This window comes from Oryza brachyantha, chromosome 11 (genome assembly GCF_000231095.2).
Source record: "Oryza brachyantha chromosome 11, ObraRS2, whole genome shotgun sequence".
NCBI classification, from domain to species: Eukaryota; Viridiplantae; Streptophyta; class Magnoliopsida; order Poales; family Poaceae; genus Oryza; species Oryza brachyantha.
In genome coordinates, this window is record NC_023173.2 from 13,315,979 (window position 1) to 13,327,161 (window position 11,183).

At 39.6% G+C, this 11,183-nt stretch overlaps 2 protein-coding genes across 4 annotated transcripts; one reads left to right on the forward strand and one right to left on the reverse strand.

Moving 5' to 3' along the window:
* Positions 1 to 1,340: 1,340 nt before the first annotated feature.
* On the forward strand, positions 1,341 to 6,399 carry LOC102711577 (UPF0481 protein At3g47200-like). 2 transcript variants are annotated; one of them, XM_040528863.1, is made up of 3 exons: positions 1,341 to 1,970; positions 3,606 to 4,376; positions 6,276 to 6,399. In XM_040528863.1, exons 1-2 carry the CDS (start codon positions 1,341 to 1,343, stop codon positions 4,371 to 4,373), a joined length of 1,398 nt encoding a protein of 465 aa, XP_040384797.1. In that variant the 3' UTR covers positions 4,374 to 4,376; positions 6,276 to 6,399. The 2 variants fall into 2 exon arrangements, with proteins under 2 accessions (XP_040384797.1, XP_040384796.1); XM_040528862.1 differs by lacking the exon at positions 6,276 to 6,399 and having other exon boundaries at positions 3,606 to 4,560.
* Positions 4,933 to 10,769, reverse strand: LOC102709216 (heparan-alpha-glucosaminide N-acetyltransferase-like). 2 transcript variants are annotated; one of them, XM_040528861.1, is made up of 13 exons: positions 10,450 to 10,769; positions 8,649 to 8,786; positions 8,141 to 8,222; positions 7,905 to 7,981; positions 7,685 to 7,800; positions 7,458 to 7,572; positions 7,217 to 7,333; positions 6,553 to 6,644; positions 6,337 to 6,403; positions 6,131 to 6,209; positions 5,969 to 6,045; positions 5,605 to 5,748; positions 4,933 to 5,447 (listed from the first exon to the last, which is right to left on the reverse strand). In XM_040528861.1, the coding sequence occupies exons 1-13, from the start codon at positions 10,741 to 10,743 to the stop codon at positions 5,421 to 5,423; spliced, it is 1,425 nt and encodes a 474-aa protein (XP_040384795.1). In that variant the 5' UTR covers positions 10,744 to 10,769; the 3' UTR covers positions 4,933 to 5,420. The 2 variants fall into 2 exon arrangements, with proteins under 2 accessions (XP_040384795.1, XP_040384794.1); XM_040528860.1 differs by having other exon boundaries at positions 5,954 to 6,045.
* Positions 10,770 to 11,183: the final 414 nt, after the last annotated feature.

Sequence of the window (11,183 nt, forward strand, 5' to 3'; positions counted from 1 at the left end):
TTTCTTTGGGCACAACCTAAGCTAGGTAGCAAATGTCACAAAATAAATATATGAAACTATACCTCTCCTGAACTCTACTCCATCTTTGGCACACAAAAAAAAAAACTGATTTTTAATCTCTGTGGATTAAATTTGCAACATTCCCAAGCATTGAAGAATCAAAGGCCACGAGTATTACACGAGGCCGGTCACCCCGGCCGCACATATTCCTCGCTTCATCAGAGCTCCAGCCAGCTTAGGATCGAGCTGCATCCATGGTGTAGGGCACTGCCCTAGCTAGCTAGCATCTCGACCTCTTTACGTAAAGCCCTTCAGAAATACTTCGTCTGATCGATCCATCCATCGTTCGATCTTGCAGCTGTAAATTAAGAGATCCAGATCATATGTCAGCGTACAACGACGATCTGCAGCTTTTTTTTCACCACAATACACACCAGTAATTCCGCCTAACGATCACCGGAACTTGCTTTCGTTCCTGGTCAGTCGACCGGCTTTTACTATCTATACTTATAAATATTATTAGTGGCGGTGGCAGTAAATCGATCTGTCACCACCACCAATAACTTCTTCTTTTTTTTTTTATCTGTACACTATTTTTAAAAGAAAAAATAATGGTAGATTCCACTAACTTTATTTATTATGAGAAGAAAAGAATTGTGAAATTAATAGACTCATATATCAATAACATGTTATGATATTTTTTTTAAGAATTAAATCTCGTTGCAACGCACGGAAAATATGCTAGTAAGCTAAAATTTAATTTTTTAACCTTAAATTTGGAATAGAATTTTTGGAGTTTTCTAATATGAGATTGGAGATAGTATTTTCTTTTCTTTTCACGATACACATGAACCTCAATCCCAAACGAAGCTGTGGGATTGCACATGGCTATGCATGATCCCTATTAACTCTTGCAGACAATGCAAATAATTGCATACGCATAGGCGGTAAGCCACCTCCATCTCTTCTTCCTCCTCGACATCTTCACCTCTGTTATATGACGCAAATAATTTTCAAATCTAAGTTTGATTATTCGTTTTATTTAAATATTTTATAAAAAATAATAAGCTATGTTTAAAGTAACTTTAATGTTAAAACAAATCAGAATAAAATAATTAATAATTATATAAATTTTTAAAATAAAATAAGCATATGTAAAAGTCAAATGGTGTCAAATATAAAAAGATCTGAGGTACTTAATATTACTTTTTAAAAGGTGAATTGAGTCTAATTGATAGTACTATCTTCCAAGTTTGGGTATGTATATATACTAGCTCTAAATGGTCACTAGCCACTAGGTCGGTAGCAATCCTTGCAGCCAATCAGATACGTACAAAAGCATGGAGGTCGCGGTGGCCGGCGGCGGCAAGCGGGCGTGGGTGGTGGAGGTGGAGAGGACGGTGAAGGAGGCGGAGGCGGCGGCGGAGGCGTCGCGGTGGCAGCGGCACTGCATCTACCGCGTGCCGGCGTGCATCAAGGACATCAAGCCCAAGGCGTACCAGCCGCAGGTGGTCGCCCTCGGCCCCTTCCACCACGGCGACCCGGGCCTGCTCCCCATGGAGGAGCACAAGCGCCGCGCGCTGCGCCACCTGCTCCGCCGCGCGGGGCGGCCGCTCGAGGACTTCGTCGCCGCCGTCGAGGCCGTCGCCGGGCAGCTCGAGACGGCGTACCTCGACCTCGGCGAGGAGTGGCGCGGCGGCGACGGCGAGGAGGAGGCGGCGAGGGAGAGGTTCCTGGAGATGATGATCGTGGACGGGTGCTTCCTGCTGGAGGTGATGAGGACGGCGGCGGGGAAGCACGTCGACGACTACGCGGCGAACGACCCGGTCTTCAGCCGCCACGGCGTGCTGTACATGGTGCCGTACATCCGCCGCGACATGCTCATGCTCGAGAACCAGCTGCCGCTGCTCGTCCTCGAGAGGCTCCTCTTCATCGAGACCGAACGCTCACCTGTTCATCAGCGAGCTTCCGTAATTTCTCTCTCCTCTAAATTACTACTCTGTTTTTTATTTAAAGCTGTTAATTTATAGATATCATTTGTCTTATTAGAGCATTTTCAATCGCTCATCTATCTCATCCTCTATCCTGAAAATAGATGATCTCTCCATCCTACCAAGAGATATAGAGGATACTATATATGGATGATTTAGTGGGGTACAAAAAGATATGAAAGATGAAACAAATGAAAATATAGATGACCAAATTTAGATGAGATGTTGGGGATGCTCTTAAGGCGGTGTTTAGCAGATGTAGTTGTGGGAGGGTTAGTTATCTGGCGCGGAAAATATGGTAGTAAATCAGTACATGATTAATTAATTATTAATTATAAAAAATTTAAAAAATAGATTAATATGATTTTTAAAGTAATTTTTCTTAGAAAATTTCGCAAAAAATATACCATTTAGCAGTTCAGAAAACGTGCTTGTGAAAAATAAGAGAATTTAGGATTATTAGTAGCCTTGCCGAACATGGTCTAATTCTTTTATGTCTAATAACGATTAGAAGTCATTCTTAAAGTTTATTAAATAGTAAATTAAATTACAATGAAATAATTATATAAATTTTCCGAATAAGATAAATAATTAAACATAGACACAAAAGTCAAATATTACAATCTGCAAAGTGTGGTTTACTGGTTTAATTAGGATCAAGGTGAGTTTAACAGATGAGATTACTGATAGCCAGCGAAAATGTGTACATTGTTGGTACAAGCATGTTAGAAATGAGAGTTTGATATAACTAGCAAATTTATGTTAGAGTTGAATATTTAGGGTGCCGTGTGCTGTGAAAATTGCATTAGACAGCTTGCCATCACGTTATGTATGTTCACCTTATGCTTTGCTTTTCTGATTGCACCTGATGCAAAGCAAAAGCTAATTAAGCTTAATATAAAGTATATTATATCTGAAATTCTTTCCTTGTGTCAAATCAGATCACAATCATCAGAGACGGTAGGTTCACTTTATGTCTTTAGTCAAACATTCTTATTGTTGACTAACTAAAGCATAAATAACTACTCCCTCCATTTCACGATATAAGACTTTTTAGTCTCGCTTAGATTTATATGGATGTTAATGAATTTAGACACATATAAATTATATACATTTATCAATTGATGAATTTATATAAGGTTACAAATTCTTATAATATAAAACGGAGGTAATGCTCTTTTCAGTAGAAAATGAATGCCAAAACAAAATTGGACATAATATCAGACTTAGGGGACTTAATAATGGCATTGTGATGCATCGGAATCGAAATGTTTGATGTTTTGGGTTCGCCAGTTGCTCTGCGCTCTAGAGGGTTGTTTCTACATTGTGGAAAGTCAAAATATTTCAGGAGACCAATATATCCGTTATTTCGGAATTTTACCCAAATAATTTATTTATTTTTTTGCTAAACATACACAAGCTCGAACTATCGGGGACCGAAATAATTTCTGCAAAAGATTCGAACCAAAATTAATATTGAACTCTGTAGTGTTCCTCGTCTGAAAATTTTAGTTTTTTCTGAATTTTGCTTTAAAAACTGTTCAAATCAACAAAAAAAAACCCTCATCCGAAATACTGAAACGATTGTGATGCTTGCATATGGACGATGGACAGAACGCTGACCAGATCAACCGGATGGTGCTGCGGTTCCTCTCGCCGACGTCGCGGACGCCGGCGGCCGGGTCGGCGCTGGGGCTGCACCCGCTGGACGTGCTCCGGCGGAGCATGCTGCACGGGTCGTACCAGGCGCCGCGGGGCCCCGTGGACGCGCCGGACGCCGACATCATCCGCTCCGCCGTGGAGCTGTACGAGGCCGGGATCCGGTTCCGCCGCAGCCGCACGGACAGCCTCCACGACATCCGGTTCCGGCACGGCGTGCTGGCCATGCCCGCCGTCGCCGTGGACGACTCCACCGAGTACATGCTCCTCAACATGATGGCGTTCGAGCGGCTGCACCCGGGGGCCGGCAACGACGTCACCGCCTACGTCTTCTTCATGGACAACATCATCGACTCGGCCAAGGACGTGGCGCTGCTGAGCTCCCGGGGGATCATCCAGAACGCCGTCGGCAGCGACAAGGCGGTGGCGAAGCTGTTCAACAGCATCTCCAGGGACGTGGTGCTGGAGCCGGAGAGCGCCCTCGACGACGTGCACCGCCAGGTGAACGCCTACTGCCGCCAGCCGTGGAACATGTGGAGGGCCAACCTGGTGCACACCTACTTCCGGAGCCCCTGGGCGTTCCTCTCCCTCGCCGCCGCCGTCTTCCTCCTCGTCATGACCGTCATGCAGACCGTCTACACCGTGCTCTCCTTCTACCAGAGCGCAGACAGTGGCGGCGGCGGCAGCGGTGGCTCCGGCTCGACGGCGCCGTCTCCGACGTGATCCGTACGTCGAGCTCTCTTCTCCACTACTCCCTCCGTTCCAGTTACAAGACTTTCTGATAATTTGCTTCGATTGAGTTTTACTGTTTGGTTTTGCTTGTTGGTTTTTGGATGATCAAAGGTGTATACTCTGATTTGTGTGCTAGAGTGAGGGGTTGCTTATTTCTGTTGTCTGCATTCTAATTTCATTGATTTATTTTCCATGTTCCGGCATGGTTTGATTCAGAATATGTTTTCTCAGCTCCGAAGAACTGACCATAAATATTTCGTCCATTCTAAAATATAATCAATTCTAGCTATCAGTCTGATACATAGCTATTTTGTTAATGGTTTCAGATATATATAGCTAGAAATGATTAACTTTGAAGCAGAGAAAGTACCAAACCACCATCAACTACATGTCGGAATTAGTGTCCACAATTTCAGTGTGCACAAATTTATTATGGTAAATGAAATTTAAGAAATACTGGGACGAAAAATAAGTCTGAAATTTAAACAGATTTTGACTGAATCTGAAATATTGGTTGGCATGCACGTTGCCACTTGCCAGTAAACATGCATATGTGTAATCCATAACTCAGTATTTGAATTGCATTCACGCTAAGCTTATAATACTTTATAGGGCATAATATGTCACTGACACAGGGCATTGAGGAGTGGAATATATTCAGCCAAGTTAGACTAAAATAATATGCTTTAATATTATTTTCTGCCTTAACTAAAGACACTTCTGAAGCATTAATCAAGAAACCAAGTAACACTAGTCATCTAAAATTCAGCTCAAGAGTTTTTTTCCCCTCCAATTAATCTGAAGGGACTGAATCAGATCTCCCTAGTTCATTACAATTCATTCTAGTAGTATCTGCATCATCTAGCTGAATTTATTAATCATTCGATTGATGATTTATTGGGCATTGCCTTGCTTATGCCAGTCCCTTGACCAGTTTTTTTCCGGAAATAAATCAGTACTTAAATACTTCAATTGATAATCTTGCGTGCTTGCAGATCTCCTGTCATGAGCTTTAGCAAGATATAATTCATTCATCAGCTAGCCTCCTATTCCAATGAGTTTCAACTGTTCAGAAATTAACACAGCACAAATTATGAACAGTCAATATTTCTGAGATTAAATCCCCACAAACTAAAAATCGTTCATCCTCGAAAGTAATTAATAATAAAGCGATTTAATCAACATAATTAGTAATTAAACAGTTGGTTTGCTGATCACTTACAAGGTTATTTCTGGGCTCCTTCCAGTAGAAGCCCTGAACAAGTACTGGCACAATGTTGCAAGCTACAAGAACAAAGATCATCAGAGCATGCTTGCCCATCCACTCCATGGGAAAAGCCAGCCTCTTGTACCCTTTCACATCCACCTTACCAAACAATTTAATGTTAATTAGCACTCATTCTTACCAAAGTGAAATAAATTAGGATGGCACATCATCTGGAATTTTCACTGAAGAAACAGAGCTCTAAATTCTGTTTCAAGCATAGGATTTTCTATTAGCTATTCTTTATTATATTTTAGCAAATATCTGTTCAAGAACTTATTCCAAAAAAAAAGTAATTGTTACTAACCAGCAGGTAGATTACCACAAAGAATAAACCAGCAGTGCCTGTGGTGACACAGGTGTAGCTCAGGCTGTACAATGATTTGTTCATGTGCAGACCTGCACAGATATATAAATGTTGATTAGTACAAACACTTCTTCATTTGATCACATATATAGCCTTGATTAAAGATTAATTAATTACCGAAAAGATGAAGAGAGACGCCAAGAGTGAGCAAGCATAACGATGGGATCGACCATCTCACTATCCTCTCCTCGTGCTTCTGTATGTATATCGATCGAAGTTCAGATCATGATTAAGTCCATAATTAATTGTTGTTGCCCAAAAGTGCAGTAAAAGTTTACCCCGATGGCTCAAAAATGGAGGAAATTGCAGTCAGAAATGATTACCTTGAAGTGGATAATTACATGCCCGATCTGGAGACCAATTAAGCATGTTACTATCGCCATCAACGAGCTGCACGTTTTATGTATCAGTTTGTAAACAGATCAAAATAATTATTTACGATGCACATATGAAGTGCTTTAATTTTTTATGGTCAAACATTAGTTAGAGAAGGATAATAAAGTGTAGAGAAAATCTAAACATTAGTTATGTTTCTTCACCTGAGAACGCCTTCAGGGTCAAATGGAGCTTCACACCATGAGGGAGCGTCAGGTGGAAGAGGTCCATTGCGTGGAGAGTCCATGCTGCATTGCTGCAAGTGTGAAAAAAAAAGATAGCCTGAAATTGTACTCCCGTTATCTACTATACTCTTATATACTATCTCCGTTTTATAATATAAAATGTTTGACATTTTGATTACGATATTTGATCATTCATTTTATACAAAAATTTAGTACAATTATAAAAAATAACAAGTTATGCTTAAAGTTCTTTTGATAATAAAGTAAGTCACAAGTAAAATAAATGATATTTCCATAATTTTAAATAAAACAAATGGTCAAACATTGAAGCGAAAAGATCAACCATCTTATATTATAAAACGGAGAGAGTATATAAGAAGACAACAGTGTTGAGAGTGAATATACAATTCATTAATTAGGTTGTATATTCTTTTACCAACTACTTCTTCGTGTAATCATCGTCAGTTTCCTCAATGGACAAATAACTTTTAAAACAAAACATCTCAAGAAAATGAAGAAAAATCGTGGAATGTACTTGTTGTGATCTTCAAACAATATACATGATTGTCTTTAGGTATTTTTGTTGAACCTTTGAGTGATTCTGCTTCTGGCTTATACCTATTATACATATCAACATTTATACCTTTGTTTTCAGATAAACCGGACGCGTATAGAGATGTTGGATTCCAAGAACAGACCGATCAATCATGCCAACAGCATTGCAACCTGGCCCTGTATCTCCTCTCACTCCACATTTCACCTACAACCAAACAAAAGCAATATTTTTCAAAAAATGCAAACCAGAGTCCATTTCTCCATTTCTTTTTCAAATAACAACAAACAGAAGCAACCAAAAACATGATAATTTTGAAACAAAATCTTACTTGAAGAAAACGCTTCACAGTTGAGCCAGGAGATGTGACCTCATACCCCCAATCTGGCACGTACAAACCATACAAAATCACCAGGTACATGACCACCAGAACCAAACCCACAAGCCTTTTGACAAGATGTGATGCAATGCCAATGAGAGTTGTTGCTCAAGATTAAGATCAGTTAACTAACTACAGATGATAAATTAATTAGCAAGTTGTGTGTAAAGTGTGCTCACATCTGACGATGGTATCTTCTGATTAACATATAGTCACAGCCAATGTCACCACCACCACTACTAACCCTTAGCCCGATTTCGCAAAGCGCCACCACTAAGTAGGCTATTGCAATCCTCTGCGTCAAGTGGTATAAAAATTAACATCTATAAATCTATCGTATCATATATATTTCTCTAAATTAAGGATAAATGGGAAGCATGTGGAGCTTTGTGATTGTACCTGTAGTACGCCCATTAACCTTATTTTGTGGATATCGACACCATAGTTAAGATCATGAAGAGGGTGGAAGAAGCCACCTAACATGATTATTCAAGAAATTTAGTAAGTTTTTGTGCTTTGTGTTGTGGATCATTTGTACATATATGAAGGTGCTGTATTCAAATTAAGCTGGGTGAACCAAATCCTAACAAATACCTGGAACAATATACTCTTCCAAACACCCCATAAGAATTTACCTTGCAAAATAAGGCCCACAATGAAGAGTTTCAGAGCACGAAGCACAGCCTTTTTGGTTGCCATCACTTTGTTTGGCACTTTCTGTACAAACAATGAATTAGGTATAAAGTTAGTTCACATTTAGTTTGCATGAGGCGCATTACTATGTTTGTTGCTAAACGCTTGACTATAGCCTCCCAGGGCTATTGTCTCGTACTCTCTAAATTTTTTTATTTGACGTTATTGACTTTTGGATCTACGTTTAATCATTTATCTTATTTAAAAAATTTATATAATTATTAAGTATTTTATTATGATTTGATTTATTACAAAAGACACTTTAAGCGTGACTTATAATTTACGAATTTGCCACAAAAAAAATTGAATAAGATGAACGGTTAATTAGACATATATCTAAAAGTCAACGGCGTCAAATATAAACAATTAGATGGAGTAGTTTTTTGCCCTGCTATATTAATATGAAACATCACACAATTTAGTTTTGCTCATTTCAAAAGCTACTTTTACCTTATAGGCAAAGGCTAAAGAAACTCCGACGATGAAGAGGAAGAAAGGGAATACAAAATCTGCCAATGTCACACCATCCCATGGAGAGTGGCTGATCGCTGGGACAATGCCACCAACATCATCCACAAGGATCATCAGCTGCAGTATTGGAATTTAGTGAGCATGGTCTATACTAACATAGCAATAACTCTAAGTTAATTTACAGTCCTTCGGATGAACCAATAGATATAAGAAACTATCATAAACTTATTTTTGTTTGGAGAGATCAGAAAACAGCAAAAATTATACGTGAAGAGATCAGAAAGCTAGCTAGCACCTCTAATTAGTACTCCTATGACTGAAAATATAACTACTTATAGAATAATATCAAGTCAAATATTTTAAATTTTGACTATTAATAACAAAAAATCAGACATATAAGAATGATACTATGAGATTTATCAATAAACAAACTACCATAATAAACAACCTGTTTATTTTATAAATATTATTGGTCAATGTATCATCTCGAAGACCGTGTTAAGATCTAAATACAGTTATATTTTGGAACGGAATGAGTATCTCCCAAGATCTTAAAAGGTAGTATATATTATATGTCCTAACTCTAATATATATATATATATATATATATATATATATATATATATTATAAAACAGTGGAAGTATTAATATATAGTTATATCTACGACCTACCTAGTACTCATAATTTGAACAAAAAACATACTACCGTAGAATTTCATAGACGGACATGCGGAGAAAAAAGCCATCGCTAATGGTAGGAAAATTCAAGTATCCTATGAGTGTACAATTCCGTAAGTGTACGTGCGTCAGTGAATGTTATTTTGGTTTCTCATGTGTAGCCCGCTGACGTCGCCGTCGGTCAACGGCTATATATTTGTTCGCTGACGTGATCGTCGCCGTGAATTTACCGACAAGGACGACGCGGCCCAAAGGAAAAAAAAAAAGGCAGCTGCGTCGCATGCATATGTGTGGCGCGAATCGATCCGACGAGAGGGAGCCCGTCCATCCTGGCCGTCCATTTCGGCTGGAGCTCGCGAAGCCACATCACCACCGTTGCTGAAAATCCTTGTGGCTAAAGAGAAGCAATTGGGTTGATTTTTCTGACATTTTTGCACTTCGAAACGGCTAAATGACATGTTTTTTAAATATTTTTTTATAGAAGTTCATTATCACATTTCTAGATTATATTTTAAATTTTATTAGATTCAGACCCATCTTTTATACCATTAAATATCTACCAACAAATTAGAAAATATTTCATCTTCATTTTTAAAAGATCATAATATCTATTGTTTTATCCTCTTGGTGACTATTCGTCGTGTGATGGAGAAGCAACGACAACGCCTCGTGGATGACATATGCTCTCTCTCCCCATCACAAGATACATGGATACGGAATAGCATATATATTCTCTACTTATACGATCGAGTGATTAATTAGCTGCTCAATGATGTCACTGTGCTAATTTTTTTTAGTAAAAAGTTGCAACAATTATAAAAAATAATTTCCATGAATAAATCCAGAGATGTGATATGTCTATATATATATATTTTTGGGAACATGTGGAATAGATGATAATGGTTCCCGGCATCTGAAGTATTAGTAGTTTTGTTTATAATTATTAATTCGGTGTGCATGCCTTAATTTACTTGATTTTCCTTTTACACGGTTTATTTAATTACTTTCACGTGGAATAATAAACGTGAAAGGTGATGCTAGAAGAAGAATGGTATACGATCCATGATATATGTTCAGTGGAGATGATTGGAATTAAGCTCACCGCGACGGTGATTCCCCTGAAGACGTCGAGCGACACGAGGCGCCGCCGCGTCGTCGTCGTCGGCGAAGGCGGCGGTGCGGCGGCGGCGGCGCTCGCCGCATCGCTGCCGTGGGTGCCTCCTGCCTCGACGTCGACGGCAGGATGGTGGTGGCTGGCGCAGCCGTCGCCGTCGCCTCCTCCCTCCTCCTTGGTGTCTGGACGACGACGCCGTCGACGCTGCTCTTCGCCGACGTCGTCGCCGCCATGGGCGACGACGCTGTCGGCGCTGCTCTTCGCCGGCGCCGCCATCTCCATCGACGAACAGTACTAGCTTGCCGCCGATTTGGCGATGAGCAGCGGCTGCTAATTCCAGCGGCATATTTATATACGGATCGACAACGAGGAGACACGATCGAGAGAGTGAGAGCTGCTAGCTATAGGCAGGGTTCAAAATTTCGGTTTCGCCCATTTTACGGGAGACACCGACAAATTTTAGAAATTATGAAGAATTTCAGTCTGAAATTATTTAAAGTTTGAATAAATAAATTTTGAACAATTTTGACTTTTTTTGCTAAATTCACAAAAAAATTAAAAATTCGGAAATTTTCGGTCGAAATAGTTTTCTCTTGAACCTGGCTATATTGGCGTTGCAGCTCATCAATTGCAGTGTTGCAACACATATACAATTATTTTGTGCGTCTGCGTCACCTCACAAGCACGTTTTACAGTCAATTCTGCTAATTAATTTATTAGTT